The following is a 22,212-nucleotide window of genomic DNA, read 5'->3' as shown; positions in this document are numbered from 1 at the left end:
AGAACAACCCAGGAGGTCGTCGCCTTCTATATTCTAAGACACTGGGTCGTCGCCCTGGCTGCCGCGAAGGGTATTAAGTCCTGAAGACACTGGGCCGTCGCCCTGGCTACCGCGAAGGGTATTAAGTCCGAAGAAAAATGGACTATCGTCCGGAGAAGCTGGGAGCGTCTCGAAGATACCTTGGGCGAGTTATACCCAATTCCGACGCGCGAGTCGAAGAGAGCAATGGTTGCTCTATCCCTTTTCAACCAACCTTTTGACAACGATTCGAATACCTACCTACCGACGGTAACCATCGATTCTTCCGAAAACAACTCGAATTGCCTGCCTATCGATAGTAACCTTTCGAGACCTTCTTTAAACTAGTAGCTACAGTTCGACAGCTACTTTCAATTCCTTAAACTCGAAAACCTACCGTTTGACGGTGCTCGAAGTTTTTTACTCTCTCGAACGCTACCCACCTACCCCCACCCGATTTCTCGATCGATTTTTATCTTCTTTCCAAAGGATTTCGTTAAATAAACGCAAAGAAGCAAAGGCTTATATAACGATGGGGGAGAATAAGGGTGTTAGGGTCTGGAGCCCTGAATAGGACACAGACAAGGAGGCAGGAGCGGAGGAACGGAGCGGGGACAACAAGAGAGGAGAGCGTACATAGCTAGAGTACTGGGAGTACTAAGCTAGGGGAGCGCTAGGATAGAGGAGAGCGTACACAGCTAGAGTACTGGGAGTACCAAGCTGGGGGCGCTGGGACAGAGGAGAGCGTACACAGCTAGAGTACTGGGAGTACCAAGCTGAGGGAGCGCTGACTCTCACGTAGGAGTCGAGGGAGAGTCGGTATGTTGGTGATATCGATTCTACCTTGATTTTCAAACGCGAAAATTCTCTCGACCTTCTTTCTCGACCTTCTTTCTCGACCTTCTTTCTCGACCTTCTCTCTCGACCTTCTTTCTCGACCTTCTTTCCTCAACTCTTCACTCGGCCGATACCTCACTTTACTTGAGGGACTCGCAACGTAACGGCCACTATAGGGTGACAGGGAGGTTTCATTCTTGTTGACAAGGCACTTCTGGGGGAGTGTTGGAAAGTGCATGCAAGGCGTTCAGTGGAAGCATATAAAGGGAGAAGAAGCTTCGACTGCAAGACCTATACAAAGTAGTGGGTACAGCTGATCGGCTTATGGGGAGTGTTGAGAATATTCCGGTCACCTGTCACGAGGACGCTAAGTCACATGACCCACACCGCTCTATATTAGCCGAGCTTTGTATAGTTAGCAATTGACACACTTACATGCCATGACTGAGAGAGTCATTCTTTCTCAACAGACTAGGTAATAGCTGTATAGATCTATTCTGTCTTGTAGATCCCTATATACAGACGCCTACACCAAATACCCTCTCTACGAACGCCCTAAACCGACTCGATATACCGACCCCATATACCGAACCGCTCCAGCACCTGCTTTCACTAGCACACGCACGAGCAAAACATCGACCAGGCAATAGCTGTATAGATCTATTCTCTCTCTTGTAGATCCCTATATACAGACGCCTACACAAAACAACAGACAGACACTGTATAAAACTACAAACAATATTTCTTTTCGCAAAGAGCTCGCTGTTACATCTCTTTCTGTTCACCACACTGCTCTTTAGCACCCGCGCCAATGGAAGACTAGCTCGGAAATTGGACTACGCAACTATCCTCCAAATTGTACAAGACCTATAGAAACTCCATATTGAACAACATACATAGAACGGCTTAGCCAAAGTCCTACATAGTCACCGACTGATACAGGACTCTAATGGAAATATAATAATAATAATAATAGCGTTGAGGTCTGGTGAATTGCCACACCAGAGGAGCTTCACCACGCTCTCCCTTTCGTATACCAGACGTTGGGCATAGTGAGCATGTGAAGGAGCCTTGTCTTCTTGAACGAGAGTACCTGGTCTCTTTCTCTGACACTCCTTAGCAAAGGGGAGAAGCTTTAGGATAAGAACCTGAGATTGATAGCGCCACTAATTAATACTACTACTACCATCACGAATTAGCTTGCCAGTCTCTTTTGTCCATCTCCATTGAGGAGATTTGCCAGGCTTGTTCCTCAACCTATCCTCTTCATGCCCGTTAAGAGCTCCCACTCATCTCTCATAACTGGCTCTAGGATCTCATTCATCTGTGCAATCTTAAGAGCTGCTTCTCTCTTCTCCTGTGCTGTCTCAGGTCTCCAGACATGACAGGGACCCTTATGATCATAAGAGAAGCAGCCCCAGAACATAAACTCAGAGTATCCCTTCCACCTCTCTCGAATAACAGACTTTGTAAAGGCCTCATCTGCCTTTCTCCATACACGATAGCTACCACGCCGGTGTTAAGCACAACAGAGGTCTCATCAGACCAGATAACGTTCTTCTAATCGTTAAGCGTCCAGTCCTTATAGGCAAGACACCAGTCAAGCCTCTCCTGTCTCATCTTCTTCGTCAACCTAGGCTTCCTCGTCGGCTTCGTCTTGTTGTATCCTGCTGCTTTAAGGACTCTCCACACCGTGATAGATGAAACGTCGTAACCGTGAAGACTAAGATCACCAGCTATATCAGCACAGCTCTTCTCTCGTCTACAGACTCCGCAACAATCAAATCAATCAATCTTAAGGTTGTCGATTGGTTTGATTAGCTTGCGGCGACGCTGCTGATTGATTGCGGATTGATTGTTAGGGTTTTTGAGCAGATTGATTGCGATTGATTGGTTGATTGGCTGATTGATGCTAAGAAGTAGTATACAGGGGGTTATGGTGTTGTACTCCAGCCTTCTATATCGTACTGTTGTACAATCTCCTCATCTTTGACGTCACTCCACTTATCTTCATCATCACCGTTGTTGTACAAGCCGTCAAAGCCAGCTCGTCTCCACGAACGTACAAGCTGAAGGGCAGCAAGTAACTCGCTGCCAAGAGCTCGCCGGCGCGGCTCAAGTAAATCGCCAAGCTCGCTAAAGAGCCTCTCGCAGTCGCAACTAGATGCTGGTATCGTGAGTATATCAATCGCAAACTGGCTTAAACACGGGTATTTTGAGCGTAATTGAATCCAGTACTTGACTGGGTGGCCATCGCTAAGATACTGTTCGCTTGTCCACTCTGGCTCTTGAGTTCTCCAGCGCTCGTACTCATCGTCGTGGGCAGCCTCTACCTGAGCCTTGTTGCGCCGTACGAGGGCGCCAATCACATCATCTATTCCTCTATGCCTTGGTTTTGCAGTTGTTTGAGATAGAGGACGTGTACGTTGAGGCTTATACGACTGCCAGAGCTGCAGGAAGCCAGCGTTGGCTGATGTTAGCCATTCTGGCTTATCCACCCAGCTGTTCTCGCAGTAGTATTTGTAGTATGGATGGAGGCAGGTAGCAGCGTAGTATGCTGGCGATCGATCGAGCTTGTTGTAGTAATCGTTGGCCTTACTCCAGGCGGCGCGGAGGTTAACAAAGAGGTGATCTTCAGGCGCATCAGGTGGGTTGAAGTCAACTTGCTCGTACGAGCGCGTACGGGCTTCGAGCGCGCCAAGTACGTATTCAAATACAGGAATAGTCTCATATATAGCGCCGTATTTGCCTGCCTTTCCGCGACCCTCAAGCTTCTCCGTAGCAAGCTTAAGCGGCTCTAGGCAGTCCTGATACTCTGTTATCACCGCCCAATCAGCAGCTGTAAGTCCTGTTGATCTCATCCAACTAGGTGCTTCAGGGAGTTTATTGCCACGTTGACAAGCGCGGCGATCTTCAAGGGAGAGTGCGTTAATAGTGCTCAGCGTAAGAGTTGTATGCTGCCTGGAGTTGAGTTGCGCGTTTGAAGGCAGCGTAGTAAGAGTTCCAGCGTGTAACAACAGGCTTCACAGGCTCAAGTACGTGGAGGCGCTCTCTAGCTGGCAACTCGGCGTTGGCGGCGGTTTGGAAGCTTCGGAAAATTTCGTGTTGTTGAGGCGTTTTTATATGGTTGATAACGTCGATAAGTACACCTAAGGGCCCTTCTTGACGCCACTCCTGCATGTACACCTCCTCTGTTTGGAGCTGCTCGTCGTTGTTGTTGTTGTACGCCTCTTGATTGCTGCCAAAGATAATTGCCTGGCCAATAAGGTTAAGCGTGTGAGGGCCGCAGCGGAGGCGTCGGTGAGCAGCGTTGAAGTCGTACGCGTGGGCGAGCGAGGAGACTGCAGTATCGTTGTTTGCAGCATTGTCGAGGACGAAGTAGCCGAGTTTATCACTCCCAATACTGTATTCTTGGAGCGTCTTTTTAATTGTATCAGCGATAGCATCACCAGTATGAGAGCCTGCGAGATGTGGGAGGGCGATGGGGAGATCTTGTATCACTCCAGAGGCGTTAGCAAAGTGTGCAACGACTCCAAAGAATCCACGCTTGCCACCCTTTGTCGTCCAACCATCAAAGCTTATGTGGATCTTGCTTGCAGCTTCTGACAGAGCGCAGACAATCTGTGGCTGCATATATTGGAAGAGGCGCATTGCGTAGGTAGCTACACTGCGAGGACTTACCCACAAAGCTGCCTCTGCCTCTGGGTTTGCAAGGCTAATCATCTCGCGAAAGGACGGCCTTGCAAGTAGCTCCATTGGCAAGTTGTTATCAAGAAGGCAGAACACTGCAACTTCACGAAACTGCTGGATGTTGAAGTTGCCCATCGCGTTGGCAGCCTCTTGAGAGACTGCAACACCAGTCTCCAGCGTCTGTCGTAGAGAGAGTTGCTGCCCTGTTCTTCGAGGCTTCAGGCCGTCTTTTGTAAAGCCATGGCCTCGTTTCTGAAGGCCAAGATGAGCTGCAGCTGAGGAGGTGGCCTTTGATACGTCAAAAACTCCACTGCCGCCAGTGTCAATGACCTTGTGGATGTGGCAGTATTTGCATACAAACCACACTCGATTCTGATCGTAGAGCTCAACAACGCGATATCCATGTTGAAAGATCCAACTCTTGACGCGCCGCCCAGTTGTAAGAGGCTTCATGAACCGAGGGAGGCGATCCCAGTTAATGCCGTCAAAGTTATCGCCATTATCAGGCTCTGTATCAACACTAGCCTCTGTTGTTGCTGCTGTACCAGCCTGGCTGCCCTCAGCCGCACCCTCCTCCTCTGTTTGCGACTCGAAAAATTGCGACTCAAACGTTGTGGCCTGGCTTACGGCGGCGCCAAGGGTTTCCTGAGGCGACAGCGATCGCTGAGATAGGACAGAGGGCCTTGATAGGCGCGCCCGTTTGGCGGCGGCGGCGGCGGCAGCAGTATTGGTGGGAACTCGAGAGCGTTTGGCCATCGTGGGCGATACTAAACACTAAAGAAAAATGTCTGTATAGGTAGCTAGGCAACTAGTGTTGTGTGTAAGGGATTATTAGGGAACTGAGTGAGCGAAATCGTTGTTGTATTAAGAACAGCGAAGGACTAGCTATATAGGTGCGGGGTGAAGCCTAGAAGAGGCTAGCCCCTAAGCAGAAGGAGCTAGTCCTATAAGAGGAGAGCTAGCTGGTGAGAAGTGAATGCATAGAGACTGGCTTGCCCGGCCGACAGGGATCACAAGCTAAGCGAGATAGGGGTCCAAGATAACTATCTTCAACACCAAAAACCTTCTCTTAATACGACACTACTCGCCTTACAACTCGTTAATAATAAATCAATCTAACTAATCAAATCAATCAATCTGACCTTCGCAAGTTGATTTGATTAGCTATTTTGAAAAGCTTAGATTGAGTTGATTGAGTTGGTAAAAACTCCAAATGACCAATCAAATCAATCAATCTGACCAATCTGGATCGATTGTTGCGGAGTCTGCTCGTCTATATCTATCACGGCGTACTTTCTCAAGAGCAGCTTCCTGAATAGCCTCTTGCTTACGTGGACGGCCGGTACGAGGAGCGTCCTCAAGGTACTCAGGGAGGATCTTGATCATATCTCCGTTTGGCTCAAAGCCTCGCTGGCAGGCTCTGCCATAGATAGCGTCAATAGTGCGTGGTGAAATGCCTGTGATTGCGCTGATATGCCTGGTTGATTTGCCTCCAAAAGGTGACTTTAAAGTGACAATTAAGGCACGAGTAGAGAGATCTGTGTTTGGAGCTATGATGTATCTAAAAACACTATCAAAAACACTAAAACAGTGGGTATACTGGCCATCACCAGCTTCAAAAAATACTGATCCGTGCCAAGAAAATCGGGCCGATGGATCCGCCGCTACTCCGGCGCTAGCAAGAACTTTTGAAAGGCACCTCTGTAAATGGAGGTGGAATACAAAATGACAAAAACATACAACAGCGGGGATTCGCCAGTGGTCACCCACCTGACTACTAATCCGCCGGTACACCGCTTGAGTACCGCTGAGCGAACGGGAAGCGCTATTCTTGATGTCCTATGGTCGTATGTGGAAGATTGTAGGTTTTGTAAAAATCTATAATTGTATACTCACCGCGGGAATTATCGTGTAATGCCGCCTACATACACTTACTGCATGGTCTGTCCATTCAGGCTTCACGTAACAACTCAGAGAAGCGTCGTGTTATCAAGGGCCGGCGATTGGCCAGCCTATGCACATGGCTTTGCAAAACCCCGCACTGAGGGCGCCTATCTTCTGTCTATTTTCAGTTCAGCCTTGTTAGTGCATAAAGGATTTCAATGACCCGGAGTCTGTCTTTCTCCAGTAGCACTATACTATACTATTTTGATGTCTTATATTCTTCCACGATCTTGAACACTGAGACTTAGAATATATGAACATCTAGTAGTATTTTGTATGATTAATGCTACGGACTGACTTGTGTAAAAAGCAGTGCATAGTATCCATGTTGTTACTTCTGTTTCCACCCCTGTTCTATTTATGTCATCTTTTGTTGTTTAACCGGGAAGGCTGGATCCAGTGGAAGGCCCGGCCAGAGCGCCACAAAAATGCAGCAAGATCAAGCTGCCTTTGCCAGAAGTGTACAGAGCTTCGCCGAGGAAATCATACCATTACTCTTAAACCTCAAAGATACTCTGGTTTCATCCCAGATAAATGCAAAGCCGAGTTTTCTGGAAAGATTCATTGGCAGTGACGCAGCGAAGCAATTAGGCCTGAGCTTTGTAGCTCAGATGCGGCGTTGCCACGAGGCAGGGCAAGACGACCTGTTGGAACAATCAAAGGGTACGATCAAAGTGAATCATGATAGAAAGAACAAAGATGAAAATAATGAGGAAGGAAAGAATGGAGACGGAAAGAACGAAGGTAAAAAGAAGCACGATGAGATCTCGGATATTATAATCGTTGCGAAATACCAGCCCATAGTTGGAGAGGGCTTCAAACAGGTTATCATTGAGTATCGGGAATATGCGCACGACGTCGATGCCGATGCGATCGGAACAATCAAATCAAAAGTCCAACAATTAGCAACTCAGCTGAAGAAACTTACGTCTACATCGACGGAACCCGCAGCCTTGCGCGGCGCTCTTCAGCCTCCTCTATCGGTACTCCCATGCATAGACTGGAAGCATGATACAGACAACAAACGCTTTGTGCTCATATACGACATTCCCAGGCAGCTCCAAAACCGTCTTCAGGACAAAGAGAGTCTATTCAGTACACTTGGGGTGTGGAACCATCACCGAATCACTGAAAAATGGGCAATACCTTTCGAGCAACTATACTACATTGCCTATCGAATCGCGCACACTACCTTCAATCTGCACATTCGCGGCTGGGTCCACAAGAACATCAATCCCTCCAACATTATCTTCATGGACTCTAGATCTGCTACCAACGGGACAAGTCACCACAAAAAAATCCAACGCCCTACCTGAAAGGCTTCGAGTTCTCCCGCAAATATGATACACATTCTGAGCGCCTGAGATCAAATGATTACGAGAACGACATGTATCGCCATCCAGGCCGTCAAGGCTTGCCGGACGAGATTGAAACGTTTAAACTGTATCATGATCTGTATGCAGTTGGTACTGTGCTCTTCGAGCTGGGTCGATCCAGGTGCGTTGAGGACATACTTCCAAAGCAGCTGAAGCTGAACGGCAAGGAGAGGGTCAACGAGGCTTGGGAAGTGAGAAACACGCTAGTTAAGGAGGCGAAAACTAAGATGCCAAAGTACGCTGGTACCGCATTTGCGAAGTGCGTGATACGATGCTTAGAGAAGGATTTCGAGCTGACGCCATATACGATCAACAGGTCTGCGCAGTATTCGCTCTGCTGAATGCAGGTGCAGATGCAAACGTTGATAGCAAGTGGTCAAAGCTGGTTTCGTTGCAGAAGTGGCTCGAGATAGAGCCAAAGAGCCTGGCATACCCTGAGGGATACTTCATCGCCCTAGAGAAACTCATTGGTGCTACTCTAGAGACCACGCTTTCGTGAAAAGCGATCACAAACCATGCTTTGCAAAGCTACTCTCCGGCGTAGAAGGAAAAGATCAACACTATCCTGACATCCCCCCGATACAAAGGCAGTTTGGATGTGCAGGACGAATTTGGAATGTCATTACCGCTGCTCTGGATTAGTCTTAACGCTTCTGGTTTGGATTACCTGGAGGGTTTGACATGGTTACAAAAGAAAGGCGCCACAATAACCACGAGAGACACCTACGGCCGGGACGTTTTGTTCTACGCAGCAAACAATCGAGAAATCTGGGACGAAGCGTGTCTCCAAATTATGGAGTTATATTTGGAAAGTCTACCAGGAACATCTAGAGCCGGAATCCTGAATGAGTCCAAACACGGCGTTACAGCTCGGACAGCTTTCATGGCCATGTGTTATAACTGCTACATTCGTAGCGTGGAATACGCCATCGAAAATGGAATTGATGTAAACGACTCTGGTAGAGAGGGGATGACGGCTTTAGACATTGCCTTGGACAGTGGAAACGGTATGCGCCTGGGTTTGTGGACGAACTTTGCTCGAGAGCGTGGCCGACTGCCGAAAAGGTCCGACCAGATAATCGATGCCATATTTCACAATGATGGATTTGGGGATGAGTTCAAGCAGTCTGAGAGTTCTGATAACAACGTGTATGCTGCAAAGAGCCGGTACATGACCTTCCAAAAGATCTCTCAGCGCCTGATTGCCGCAGATGCGCAGACGGGAAAGCAACTTCAACGACGGGATCGTGCACCTGACATCAAGCAACGCGAGAAGGAAGTGCCTGGTATGTACGGGGTTGAAGAATTTGATGTCGAGGATCAGCCTTACTACGAACTGTGGCAGCATACATATCAATTTGACGACGAAACCGAAGAAGAAAACGAGAGAATACGAAATAGCCGCATAGGTTGGTCAATACCACCAGCAATACGGGAATTAGAGACGCAACACCTATATACCGAGCTTCCGATGGACCCAGGTCTAGAGTAGATGTACCCTCTCGTAGGTATAGCAGCACAAGAGATCAATCAACCGCGGCCCCAGAAGCAAAGGCCATTCGCTTCAACTCATCCACGACTAAGCGTCGGAATGCGAATGCCAACGACATCTCATCCTCATCGTTTGCCCATAAGCGGAGTTGTGTTGCTGCCTTGTCTCATGCTTTCAAGTGGAGCGCCCGACGCCTTTATGGGTGTTTCTCGAAATACCTTGAGCCACCTGGATCTGGTTGGCTTGGTGGCCAAGAACATCAACTCCTATAGTAATTTGTTAGTAAATCGATGCAGCCACGCTTTCTAACACCCACAACGTATTTGAAGTTCATTGTTTGCTGCGATCGCCTCTACTGACTCGCGTTTTTGGTGTTGCAATTTTCTCGAGCCCATCTCATCGCGATGCCAGGCACCGGCCACCGCTTGCAGCCCGCTGTTCTCCAGGCTATCCTCGACCGAATTGCTGCCTGCGAAAGTGATCGAGCCATCTCTAGAGCTACAGGTGCGAGCCGTAACACAGTAGCAAAGCTGAGGTTGAGCTTAGAGTTTTGGGGCGTGCCTTATCCGCCGCGCTGCGTTCGACTTGGGCGGCCATCTATACTCCGGCAAGCTCAGCGCGAAGGCCTTCAGGCATACCTCAATGGCTCACCGGGCGCATACATGGATGAGATGAGGGACTTCTTGTACGACGAGTACGACGTTAGGATAAGCCTTGCGAGCGTTTACCGAGAGCTAGAGAAGATGAGATGGTCTCGCAAGCTTGCAACAAAGCGGGCAAAGGAGCAGAGTGAGCCACTCCGCCGCCTCTATCTTGCCAGGATGGCGCAACACTATAAGGCGGAGCAGATCGTTGCGTTGGACGAGAGCGCCTGCAATGAGCGTACGGGCGACCGCAAGTATGGCTGGTCTCCAATCGGGGAGCCGGTGGAGCTATCACACAGCTTCAGGCGATCAGAACGGTGGTCGCTGCTGCCAGCCATGACGATAGATGGCTACATAAGCTATAAGATCTTTCAAGGCGCGATTACATCTGAGATCCTAGAAGACTTCTTAGAGTTTCAAGTGCTGCCGTTCTGCAATCCTCACCCAGGGCCAGCCTCAGTAATCGTGCTTGATAACGCCTCCATCCATCGATCAGAGCGTGTACGGGTGCTTTGCCAAAGTGCTGGAGTACTCCTTGAGTATCTGCCGCCATACTCACCAGATTTCAACCCCATCGAGAAGAGCTTTAAGCAGCTCAAGGGGTGGATGAAAAGGAATTCAGCGCAAGCGGAGAACTTCATTGACTTTGGGGTCTTTCTTGAGTATGCAGCGCAGCTGGTGTGCTGTAATATTAACTGCAGAAGCTGGTTCCATAGGTGTGGCTATCCCTATTAATTGTGCTTTTAAATGGATGCCACAGTACGTTTCTATAGGTAGATGATACCATACAAATGCGAACGATTACACCTTAATGCGCAACCCACAAAAGCGATTTAATAATTCTAAAAAAATAAGAGCTATTTCTATACATATAGAACTATCTTAGGAAGTTAACCTGTTATAATCGCATAACGTTGTAGTGTTGTACATAGGGCTATCCAAATAGACTATTGTTGCAGCGCATTTGAAACGCCTGAAAAACCTCAACACTATAGCGGGCACGGGCCGCTGTCACCAAAAACGCTCAGGCCACTAAGCTTCAAGCATTCTCGCCATCATCCTCCACAACACTGCTAGACGGTTCAACCACCAATTTCTTGCGCGCAATCTCCTCTCTTTTCTTACAACGTTCGACTCGTCTCCAGTTACGATCTGTGAGACCCTGGTACCCAGCTTGCCATTCTTTTGCAGTGTTTTGTAGCGTGAAAAACCAGCCAGGAGGCTGCTTGAAATGCTGCGTCCACAACTTCAAGATATCACCAGATGGCTGCATCAAGAGGTTGATATCCATAGCTCCGTCAATAACAAGAGTCTTATAAAGCTCGTTAATGTCCTCTCCAACTGTAGGAAATTTTAACTTAAGGTAGTTAAAGAAATTACTAGTATGCTCGTTAATCTCCTGCTCATGATCATATCGGATAGGCGCCCACTGAGATGCACTAGATACCTCAGCTCTTGTTATCGTTGGTGCAGCTGCCTGCAAGTTAGACTCCTGTTGAGGTTGCCTGTTCATCCGCTCAAGCTGTCCAACGATGAGCAGTTTTGTTAAGCTTTTGATATCATCGTCGCCATCTCCAGCCGCCCGCAACTTGCGCGTTTTCTCATGCACCCGCAGGTCCTTTGCTCTCAAAATTGCAAGCCGTACATCATCAGATGGCTCATCGTACGTTGCCCTTCTCGCTGTAATTGCTCTTGCCCACATGGAGATAATGTTGCCGTTGACAAAGAGGTGATCTTCGAAGCGCGCTGGCTGCCTCGCTGTTGGCGCCATCCAGCAGCAATAAGGATAGTTCTCGCAATGGGTATCTGTACAGCGCCATCTATCCCGGATAGCAATAGCATGCCCGCTACCTGCTTGTTCAGCTGCTATTACACCAGCAAGCCCCTCCTCTTGAATCACCGTTGCGGTGCGTCGACGAGGACCGTCGACAACCGTTGGCAACGGCTGCTGCTCCCCTGGAATTTCAGCCAAGATGAGCTCGAAATCGACGTTTACTGGCTCGCTGACATAGTTATCAACCTCTACAACAAGGCGCTGAAAGCTATTCCACGTTGCATCAACACCTCGCCGCAATCGCTTTATCGCGCGCTCGCGTTTGGCCTGCTTAGCTGGGTAAACAACAGTGCAAACAGATGAGATCTTCGCTCTTTTTGGCCGTAATTCTGCAACAACGTCATCTACCCACTGCCATAGGTCGTCGAAATGCAGCGAGTACAGCCGTACGCCGTGCTCGCTATCGGCAGCTTCAGGAATAAAGTGTTTCTCCATATCACCACCAAGGCAAGCCCTCCACCTAACGCGCAGTACAGGATTAACCTCATCCTCTAGCGCTTGCGATGAGCGAGGCAGCCATGGAGTGCCTTCTTGACGTCGGTACGCTGGCTCTCCCTCATCCTCAACACTACCGGCAGCGCCCTTAGCAGCGATCTCATCCTCATCCTCAGGCAGCGGATCGCCATCTCCATCCTCGAAAGTATCCTCATCCTCGCCAACGATATCTTCAGCTTGCGCGGAGGCAGCTGTTTGGGTGGCTTGCAGCTCAGGCTCGGACAACGGGCTTTGACGGCGCGGCGGGGCAGTCGCTGGAGGCGACGGCAGCGCCTCACGGCGGACACGTTTAGGCGTTAAATGGGTAGGATTTTGTCTAGTTGCTGGCGCTCTACGCTTCTGGGAGGACGGGTTAACGCCTTGATCGAATGGCTGCTTCGGCTTACGCTGGCGCTTGGGCGGCATCCCAACAGCAGCTAGATTGAGCTCGCAACAAGCTCCACACAAACAAAACGCTATACACGAACGATTTAGAGTACAGGACTAGCTTCATGGGCTTCTGGAGGTGGGAAACGGCTGCTGCATTAATTTACTAACAAATTACTATGGGAGTTGATGTTCTTGGGCACCAAGCTAACCAGATCCAGGCGGCTCAAGGTATTTCGAAAACCACAATATTACATTGACACAAGTCCCCAGCTGCTTCAAGCATGCATCAAAACTTCTGTGCTGACACCACTGGAGGAGATTTTTCGGAATGTCAAACAATCTGTTCTGCATCCTGGAGTCGCCAGCGAGCATGTGTAAGGGCGTGCGACCTTTCTTATCAGCCCTAGATGGGTCAGCGCCCTTGCTGAGAAGATGTTTCACCATCATTGCGCTACCCCGAAACATAGCCATCGAAAGACATGTCTGAGCCTGTTCGTCTTCATATCCAAACATGTCCAGCGCATCCACGTCTGCTCCTTGTTCGAGTAGATGATCCACGGCATTTGTGTTCTCCATATGCGCTGCCCAATGCAGTGGGCCCCAACATAGTTGTCAACAATCCAGCCAGCCGGCTTTTTGGCAGAAGCCGGCCGGCTGGATGGCTTGATTAGCTGCGGAGGGTCGGCCGGCTTAATGGGCTTGATGGGCTTGACGCCTAATTGGGACAATTGTATAGAAAACTTAGTATTGAGTTTCTTAGCCGTCGACCTATGTATCCAGCCCGTATTTAGCGTCCAATTGCTCGTTGCTAACCACCTTCTCGTCCACCTCGTTGTTGCAGCCTAAGCCGACCTTTCTCCACCTCCTTGTATATTGTATTTCCGCTAAAAGCTCGGGTGAGATACCTTATCAGCGAGGCTCTAGCAGGTCGCCAAGCTCATTAAAGCAGCGCTCACACTCACAGCTTAAAGCTAGGATAGAGAGTACGTCAAGGGCGAGCTTGCTAAGGTTAGGGTAGCGATCCTGCAACTCTAGCCAGTATTTAATAGGGTTTCTTGCGTGCTCGCTACCCTTTGCAGCGCATAGCTCGTTGCGCTTCTATTATTTAAACTCGTCGTCATCGTAGCTGTTAGCGGTACCTAGGTCAATTATCGCGTCGATCGCGTCGTCAATATTATTAATAATTACTCGTAGTGTTAAGAATATGTTAGGTTCAGTCCAGGTCGGCGAGGTGAGGTTCGTGGAGTAAGCCCGAGCAGAAGGACCGACGCGGAATGATGATCTGTCATGTACGTCCTAAGATCATCATAACAACAAGTAGATAGAACAATAGCTCTTAGTGAAGTTCAATCCAATACAGGGTTACCTTTCGTACCTCTACTCGGTCGCCTATGGTAGTCATACCACCAGAGGAGACCTTGTTCTAACAGGTTATGAGCCCGGTTGCCTAACCCAACGTTATTGTTTTCAAACACCTACCCGAGTCACGAAGGACTCAGATTCAAGAAGGAATCAAAACATCCACCCAAGTCACGAAGGACTTAGATTCAAGAAGGAATCAGAAAAGAAAAGAAGTCGTGTACAACGCGGTTAACACGCAATCACACTTAAATACACCGTCTCTACACCCGAGAACCGATAACGACTGCACCGCCCGCAGAATATCACCCGGATCGCCCGCATCGCCCGCATCGCCTGTATCGCCCGCATCGCCCGCATCACCTACACTCTTAGCATCATACCACGTACCTTGCTCGCATAATAGTCTCACCAACTCAAAACACACAAGATGGCTGTAGAGAAGGAAGAATGGAAGATTCCCCAACTTACAGCTGAAAACCACGATACTTGGTTCCGCCGAAACAAGGTCAAGCTTAAGGGGAAGAAAGTCTTCTATGTCTGCGAGAAAAACCTGGTACAGCACTGCCAAATAGCAATAGCCGGTGAACTAACGGAGGCTATGGAAGAGTTGGAAATTGCTGAAGCAGACAAGCATACTAAGATCCGCGTCAACATTGAAAAAAGAGACAAGTACCTAGAAGATGAAGCCACTGCAATCGATCTCTTGTTTCGGTCGCTTACTGAAGATGACCAAGCCCTTATTGACGAATACGACACTGCCTTCCAGTTCTGGGCCTACCTACAAAAGAAGTACACCCAAACTGACGCCACAACCGCCAACATTTACATGACCAGAATTCAAACGTTCACATTCAATCCTGGGAACACAATTGTTGGATCATGGGAAAAGCTAAAGGAATACCGACGCAAACTCGTAGCAGCAGACGCTGACACCAACGGAGCTTACAAGGACTCTGCACTACTACTCGTTCTTATTAGATCACTCCCGAAAGAATTTAAGACTACGATTGACACCTTAAACGCCCAACTTAACCTTACGGTTGAACAGAAACTTAAGTTTCTGGAAGAGAAGGAGGTTCGAGACCAGCAAGACGCCGACGAAAAAGCTCTCCCAGCATTCCGGAAGACGGAGAAGTATGTTCCGCCTTACAAGCGCCGAAATCACAAGAGCTCACCACTATCGTCTGACTCCGAATCTGGTACTAAGTTTATGGTCCAATGCTTCCTTTGTGACGGAGCCCATGGCGTACGAGACTGTCCAAGACGTGAGAGAGCTCGAAAGCTCCTTAAGGAATACGACGCTAAGAAATCATCTAAGCCGCCTATTAAGACACTCAAGCAAAGGAATTCTCACAAAAAGACTGGCAAAGCATATGGAGCCGAAGAAGTCAATTCAGAGTCAGATGAATTATCCGAGACCTCAGACTCTGAACCCGAGGAAATTGAGACATGCCGTCTCTCAAAAGACATTGTCGGTAAGGCCTCTCCATCTACTTGGGCTGCCGACACTGGCGCCTCCTCCCACATGTCTGACCAACCCTCATTGTTTAGACGAATGATGAAGATCAAGCGAAGACTAGTTCGGGTTGGGGGGAGAATTATATGCAGACTGGAAAGGAGAAGCTCAAGTGGTGTGTAAAGACGGATCGTCGACATGGTTGTCAGAAGTACTGCTTGTACCTAACCTTGGAGTCAATTTGTTATCAGGGAGAAGAATTTGCGCAGCAGGCCTGAAGGGTCGTTTCAATTCACACGTACTATGCTTCAAACTAGGAAAGGAGATCATTATTAAAGCAACTATGGACGACGGCCTCTACGTAGTGTCACACATTGCCGATGGATACCACGAGACAGCATTCCTAGGCACGGAACCCCATACACCAGTTAAGAGCGAGCTTAAGGTTAATGAAAAGGAGAGATACCTGCTGTATCACAGACGTTTCGCACACCTAGGACCTACAAAGATTGCCAAACTCCACGAAGTTACAACTCTCCAGAAGAAGATTCAAGTTCCAGAGAAGATTGAAATCTGCGAAGTGTGTTCCCTGACAAAGATGAAGAACAGCATCCCTAAGCAGCTAAGAGAGCACAAGGCCACGAAGCTAGCCTTAGTACAGTTTGACATTGCTGGACCCTTTCCAACATCTCTACGAGGAAACAGGTGGTTCCTCCAAATTATTGATAGCTACACGCGGAAAAACTGGGTTATCCCGCTGAAGAAAAAGGGAGACGCACAACGGGAACTCCGAATCTGGAAGACCTTTGTAGAACATCAAACTGGCGAGAAAGTCAAAGCTGCTGGAACCGACAATGCACCAGAACTTCTACAGCAAGCTGAGGAATGGAGAGTTACACAAGGCGTGGAAATTCAGCCTACAACAATTGCTTCCTCACACCAGAATGGACCAGCCGAGCGAAACATCCAAACTGCTGAAGCTGATATGAGAGCAATGTTGAAAGACGCTGGTTTACCAATTGAGTTTTGGGATGAAGCTGTCGAAGCAGACGCATACCTACGCAACCGTACAAACACAGGACCTATGATCAATGGAAAGCAAGTCAGTCCTGAAGAGGCATTCACAGGAACGAAACCATCCATTGACCACATCCGTGTATGGGGGAGCAAATGCTATTCGTACATCAACCCTAAAACGATTCCAGCAGACCAACGACATGACAAGCTCGTGGACCGTGGCAGAATTGGAGTATTTATGGGATATTCTGAGACAACAAATAAGCAGTTCAAGTTCTATTCGCCAGAGCTTGGATACACCTCAAGGACAAGCCGATTGTCAGTGGACGAATACACCCCTGGAGGGAAAGTTGAACTACGACTGCGAAACATACCAGCTGGACCACAAGGAACGCAGAATACGATGCCAGACCGAAAACCAAGAGGAAGACCTAGGAAGGATCTAGAATTATCTCCTGCCGAACGAATGGAACCAACTCCTACCGAACGAATGGAACCATCTCCTGCAGAACCAATGGAACCATCTCCTACCGAACCAATGGAACCATCTCCTGCAGAACCAATAGAACCAGTTTCCGAGAACCTAATGGAACCATCTTCGGCAGAGCTAACTCATGAACCAGTGAAGCGTCACAGAGGAAGACCAAGGAGGCTAACTACTATTCCTCCTACTGCACCATCTGATGAGCGGGTTCCTAATCTTGTGAACGAAGAGGGGCCCGAAGAACCGTGTACCCAGTCTGTACGAGAAAAGGAGATTCCACGATACTTCACTAGACAAGCCAAACGGAAGAGGTCTAACGAAGAGATTGTTGAGGACGAGAGATTTAGCAAGATCGTTAAAGCTATGCTAGCCCAAGTTGGCCTTACAGAAGAGCAAACACGACTATCTGAGAAGGCTTTCGCAGCAACCGAGATCGCAGGAATCCAGATCCCCCAGACACACGAGCAAGCTATCAACGACCCAAAGTATGGAAAGCAATGGAAAGCAGCAATACTTGAAGAGATAATCGCGTTAATAGAGAATCGAACCTGGGAGGAAGTTCCAAAGCCAAAAGACGCGAACATGGTTGATTCAAAGTGGGTTTTTACAGTCAAAACGAATCTCGACGGGACTGTTGAGAGGTTTAAGGCACGCCTTGTGGCAAGAGGTTTTACGCAAGCACACGGAACAGACTACAACGAGACTTTTGCCCCGACAGTCCGCATGGACACCTTACGTCTGTTTATGGCCACTGTCGCAGCGGAAAACCTGGAATGTTTCCACTTTGACATTAAGAATGCATTCACAGAGTCGCACTTGAAGGAAGAGATCTTTCTTAAGCAACCCCAAGGAGTAGAAGTCAAAAAAGGATACGTCCTTAGAGTTCTCCGCAGCTTATACGGACTCAAACAGGCTGCTCGCGACTGGAACTTGTTGATAAAGAAAGAACTTCTGGCATGGGGATTCGTACAAAGCCTCGCAGACCCGTGCATGTTTATCCACAAAGAAAAACAACTCCGTATCCTCGTCTACGTTGATGACATTGCTGCTGCTGCAAAAGATCGAGCTCAAATTGATTGGTTCTACGAGAAGCTTTCTGGAAGATTCAACACCAAGAACCTGGGGGAGATTCATAAGATCCTTGGAGTACGAGTTACGCGAGACAGAAAGCGCCGCACAATCTACCTCGATCAAGAACAGTACCTACACGCAGTACTTGACAAGTTTGGAATGTCTAGCAAACAACACAGAGACAAGAAGATTCCATCTGCAGATTACACTTCATTTAGGCCAGCCACTGACAACGACACCCGAATCGACATCACTGAATACCAGCAAGTGATAGGGAGCCTTATGTTTGCTATGGTTCTTACACGTCCAGACATTGCATTCACCCTCGGAAAGCTAAGCCAATACATGAGCGATCCAGCAGAACACCATGGCCATGCGTTGAAGAACCTGCTACGATATCTAAGGTCGACAGTGACATTGAAGCTACGCTACGGACCAGGGGGAGTACACTCGCAATTTGTCATCTACTCTGATGCTGACTGGGCAAGCGACATGGTAGACCGAAAGAGCGTTTCAGGGAGCACTGCAATGTTCTACGGAGGTCCAATATCATGGTCTAGCAAGAAGCAACGGTCTGTTGCAACGTCAAGCTGCGAATCTGAATACATCGCACTATCAACATGCTGCAAGCAAGGCCAGTGGATTGCTCAAATGTTTAGAGATCTTGGGTTCCCAAAGTACATTGGAAAAGACACCAACAAGGTCCAGATGCTAGGAGACAACCAGGGTGCCATTGCACTTACAAAGAACCCTCACCTTCACGAAAGATCAAAGCACATCGACGTCTGTTATCATTTTATCCGAGACCTAGCAGAACAAGGCAAACTCGATGTGGCCTACGTTCCAACTGCAGACATGGTGGCTGATGGAATGACAAAGCCATTGCAGCGAGTCGCATTCGAGAGATTCAAGAACCAATTAGGAGTTGTCCTTGGACCGGACCTGCCCTGAGGGGGAGTGTTAAGAATATGTTAGGTTCAGTCCAGGTCGGCGAGGTGAGGTTCGTGGAGTAAGCCCGAGCAGAAGGACCGACGCGGAATGATGATCTGTCATGTACGTCCTAAGATCATCATAACAACAAGTAGATAGAACAATAGCTCTTAGTGAAGTTCAATCCAATACAGGGTTACCTTTCGTACCTCTACTCGGTCGCCTATGGTAGTCATACCACCAGAGGAGACCTTGTTCTAACAGGTTATGAGCCCGGTTGCCTAACCCAACGTTATTGTTTTCAAACACCTACCCGAGTCACGAAGGACTCAGATTCAAGAAGGAATCAAAACATCCACCCAAGTCACGAAGGACTTAGATTCAAGAAGGAATCAGAAAAGAAAAGAAGTCGTGTACAACGCGGTTAACACGCAATCACACTTAAATACACCGTCTCTACACCCGAGAACCGATAACGACTGCACCGCCCGCAGAATATCACCCGGATCGCCCGCATCGCCCGCATCGCCTGTATCGCCCGCATCGCCCGCATCACCTACACTCTTAGCATCATACCACGTACCTTGCTCGCATAATAGTCTCACCAACTCAAAACACACAAGATGGCTGTAGAGAAGGAAGAATGGAAGATTCCCCAACTTACAGCTGAAAACCACGATACTTGGTTCCGCCGAAACAAGGTCAAGCTTAAGGGGAAGAAAGTCTTCTATGTCTGCGAGAAAAACCTGGTACAGCACTGCCAAATAGCAATAGCCGGTGAACTAACGGAGGCTATGGAAGAGTTGGAAATTGCTGAAGCAGACAAGCATACTAAGATCCGCGTCAACATTGAAAAAAGAGACAAGTACCTAGAAGATGAAGCCACTGCAATCGATCTCTTGTTTCGGTCGCTTACTGAAGATGACCAAGCCCTTATTGACGAATACGACACTGCCTTCCAGTTCTGGGCCTACCTACAAAAGAAGTACACCCAAACTGACGCCACAACCGCCAACATTTACATGACCAGAATTCAAACGTTCACATTCAATCCTGGGAACACAATTGTTGGATCATGGGAAAAGCTAAAGGAATACCGACGCAAACTCGTAGCAGCAGACGCTGACACCAACGGAGCTTACAAGGACTCTGCACTACTACTCGTTCTTATTAGATCACTCCCGAAAGAATTTAAGACTACGATTGACACCTTAAACGCCCAACTTAACCTTACGGTTGAACAGAAACTTAAGTTTCTGGAAGAGAAGGAGGTTCGAGACCAGCAAGACGCCGACGAAAAAGCTCTCCCAGCATTCCGGAAGACGGAGAAGTATGTTCCGCCTTACAAGCGCCGAAATCACAAGAGCTCACCACTATCGTCTGACTCCGAATCTGGTACTAAGTTTATGGTCCAATGCTTCCTTTGTGACGGAGCCCATGGCGTACGAGACTGTCCAAGACGTGAGAGAGCTCGAAAGCTCCTTAAGGAATACGACGCTAAGAAATCATCTAAGCCGCCTATTAAGACACTCAAGCAAAGGAATTCTCACAAAAAGACTGGCAAAGCATATGGAGCCGAAGAAGTCAATTCAGAGTCAGATGAATTATCCGAGACCTCAGACTCTGAACCCGAGGAAATTGAGACATGCCGTCTCTCAAAAGACATTGTCGGTAAGGCCTCTCCATCTACTTGGGCTGCCGACACTGGCGCCTCCTCCCACATGTCTGACCAACCCTCATTGTTTAGACGAATGATGAAGATCAAGCGAAGACTAGTTCGGGTTGGAGGGGGAGAATTATATGCAGACTGGAAAGGAGAAGCTCAAGTGGTGTGTAAAGACGGATCGTCGACATGGTTGTCAGAAGTACTGCTTGTACCTAACCTTGGAGTCAATTTGTTATCAGGGAGAAGAATTTGCGCAGCAGGCCTGAAGGGTCGTTTCAATTCACACGTACTATGCTTCAAACTAGGAAAGGAGATCATTATTAAAGCAACTATGGACGACGGCCTCTACGTAGTGTCACACATTGCCGATGGATACCACGAGACAGCATTCCTAGGCACGGAACCCCATACACCAGTTAAGAGCGAGCTTAAGGTTAATGAAAAGGAGAGATACCTGCTGTATCACAGACGTTTCGCACACCTAGGACCTACAAAGATTGCCAAACTCCACGAAGTTACAACTCTCCAGAAGAAGATTCAAGTTCCAGAGAAGATTGAAATCTGCGAAGTGTGTTCCCTGACAAAGATGAAGAACAGCATCCCTAAGCAGCTAAGAGAGCACAAGGCCACGAAGCTAGCCTTAGTACAGTTTGACATTGCTGGACCCTTTCCAACATCTCTACGAGGAAACAGGTGGTTCCTCCAAATATTGATAGCTACACGCGGAAAAACTGGGTTATCCCGCTGAAGAAAAAGGAGACGCACAACGGGAACTCCGAATCTGGAAGACCTTTGTAGAACATCAAACTGGCGAGAAAGTCAAAGCTGCTGGAACCGACAATGCACCAGAACTTCTACAGCAAGCTGAGGAATGGAGAGTTACACAAGGCGTGGAAATTCAGCCTACAACAATTGCTTCCTCACACCAGAATGGACCAGCCGAGCGAAACATCCAAACTGCTGAAGCTGATATGAGAGCAATGTTGAAAGACGCTGGTTTACCAATTGAGTTTTGGGATGAAGCTGTCGAAGCAGACGCATACCTACGCAACCGTACAAACACAGGACCTATGATCAATGGAAAGCAAGTCAGTCCTGAAGAGGCATTCACAGGAACGAAACCATCCATTGACCACATCCGTGTATGGGGAGCAAATGCTATTCGTACATCAACCCTAAAACGATTCCAGCAGACCAACGACATGACAAGCTCGTGGACCGTGGCAGAATTGGTATTTATGGATATTCTGAGACAACAAATAAGCAGTTCAAGTTCTATTCGCCAGAGCTTGGATACACCTCAAGGACAAGCCGATTGTCAGGACGAATACACCCCTGGAGGAAAGTTGAACTACGACTGCGAAACATACCAGCTGGACCACAAGGAACGCAGAATACGATGCCAGACCGAAAACCAAGAGGAAGACCTAGGAAGGATCTAGAATTATCTCCTGCGAACGAATGGAACCAACTCCTACCGAACGAATGGAACCATCTCCTGCAGAACCAATGGAACCATCTCCTACC

General features: G+C 48.3%; 9 protein-coding genes across 9 annotated transcripts; 5 read left to right on the top strand and 4 right to left on the bottom strand.

Moving 5' to 3' along the window:
* Positions 1 to 2,415: 2,415 nt before the first annotated feature.
* On the bottom strand, positions 2,416 to 3,716 carry PtrM4_154360 (uncharacterized protein; the record flags this gene model as incomplete). The annotated part of the gene is made up of 2 exons (XM_066110368.1): positions 2,416 to 2,591; positions 2,804 to 3,716. The coding sequence occupies 2 exons, from the start codon at positions 3,714 to 3,716 to the stop codon at positions 2,416 to 2,418; spliced, it is 1,089 nt and encodes a 362-aa protein (XP_065958617.1).
* Positions 3,717 to 3,783: 67 nt separating this feature from the next.
* On the bottom strand, positions 3,784 to 4,680 carry PtrM4_154350 (uncharacterized protein; the record flags this gene model as incomplete). The annotated part of the gene is made up of 1 exon (XM_066110367.1): positions 3,784 to 4,680. The coding sequence occupies one exon, from the start codon at positions 4,678 to 4,680 to the stop codon at positions 3,784 to 3,786; it is 897 nt and encodes a 298-aa protein (XP_065958616.1).
* A 2,237-nt stretch (positions 4,681 to 6,917) lies between these two features.
* Positions 6,918 to 9,227, top strand: PtrM4_154340 (Ank-2 domain containing protein; the record flags this gene model as incomplete). Its single annotated transcript, XM_066110366.1, has 5 exons — positions 6,918 to 7,706; positions 7,754 to 8,128; positions 8,182 to 8,360; positions 8,457 to 9,151; positions 9,211 to 9,227. The coding sequence occupies 5 exons, from the start codon at positions 6,918 to 6,920 to the stop codon at positions 9,225 to 9,227; spliced, it is 2,055 nt and encodes a 684-aa protein (XP_065958615.1).
* Positions 9,228 to 9,482: 255 nt separating this feature from the next.
* PtrM4_154330 (uncharacterized protein) lies at positions 9,483 to 9,691 on the bottom strand (the record flags this gene model as incomplete). The annotated part of the gene is made up of 2 exons (XM_066110365.1): positions 9,483 to 9,623; positions 9,674 to 9,691. The coding sequence occupies 2 exons, from the start codon at positions 9,689 to 9,691 to the stop codon at positions 9,483 to 9,485; spliced, it is 159 nt and encodes a 52-aa protein (XP_065958614.1).
* A 70-nt stretch (positions 9,692 to 9,761) lies between these two features.
* PtrM4_154320 (DDE-3 multi-domain protein) lies at positions 9,762 to 10,736 on the top strand (the record flags this gene model as incomplete). Its single annotated transcript, XM_066110364.1, has 1 exon — positions 9,762 to 10,736. One exon carries the CDS (start codon positions 9,762 to 9,764, stop codon positions 10,734 to 10,736), a length of 975 nt encoding a protein of 324 aa, XP_065958613.1.
* Positions 10,737 to 11,040: 304 nt separating this feature from the next.
* On the bottom strand, positions 11,041 to 12,735 carry PtrM4_154310 (uncharacterized protein; the record flags this gene model as incomplete). The annotated part of the gene is made up of 1 exon (XM_066110363.1): positions 11,041 to 12,735. The coding sequence occupies one exon, from the start codon at positions 12,733 to 12,735 to the stop codon at positions 11,041 to 11,043; it is 1,695 nt and encodes a 564-aa protein (XP_065958612.1).
* Positions 12,736 to 14,488: 1,753 nt separating this feature from the next.
* PtrM4_154300 (UBN2 multi-domain protein) lies at positions 14,489 to 15,620 on the top strand (the record flags this gene model as incomplete). The annotated part of the gene is made up of 2 exons (XM_066110362.1): positions 14,489 to 15,536; positions 15,613 to 15,620. 2 exons carry the CDS (start codon positions 14,489 to 14,491, stop codon positions 15,618 to 15,620), a joined length of 1,056 nt encoding a protein of 351 aa, XP_065958611.1.
* A 240-nt stretch (positions 15,621 to 15,860) lies between these two features.
* On the top strand, positions 15,861 to 19,040 carry PtrM4_154290 (uncharacterized protein; the record flags this gene model as incomplete). The annotated part of the gene is made up of 1 exon (XM_066110361.1): positions 15,861 to 19,040. The coding sequence occupies one exon, from the start codon at positions 15,861 to 15,863 to the stop codon at positions 19,038 to 19,040; it is 3,180 nt and encodes a 1,059-aa protein (XP_065958610.1).
* Positions 19,041 to 19,642: 602 nt separating this feature from the next.
* Positions 19,643 to 22,127, top strand: PtrM4_154280 (UBN2 multi-domain protein; the record flags this gene model as incomplete). The annotated part of the gene is made up of 2 exons (XM_066110360.1): positions 19,643 to 21,328; positions 21,402 to 22,127. 2 exons carry the CDS (start codon positions 19,643 to 19,645, stop codon positions 22,125 to 22,127), a joined length of 2,412 nt encoding a protein of 803 aa, XP_065958609.1.
* Between the last annotated feature and the right edge of the window lie 85 nt (positions 22,128 to 22,212).

Source organism: Pyrenophora tritici-repentis (genome assembly GCF_003171515.1).
Source record: "Pyrenophora tritici-repentis strain M4 chromosome Unknown M4_contig_00041, whole genome shotgun sequence".
Taxonomy (NCBI): domain Eukaryota; kingdom Fungi; phylum Ascomycota; class Dothideomycetes; order Pleosporales; family Pleosporaceae; genus Pyrenophora; species Pyrenophora tritici-repentis.
The sequence above is the reverse complement of the archived record's forward strand: the minus strand, read 5'-3'. Positions and strand labels throughout refer to the sequence as shown.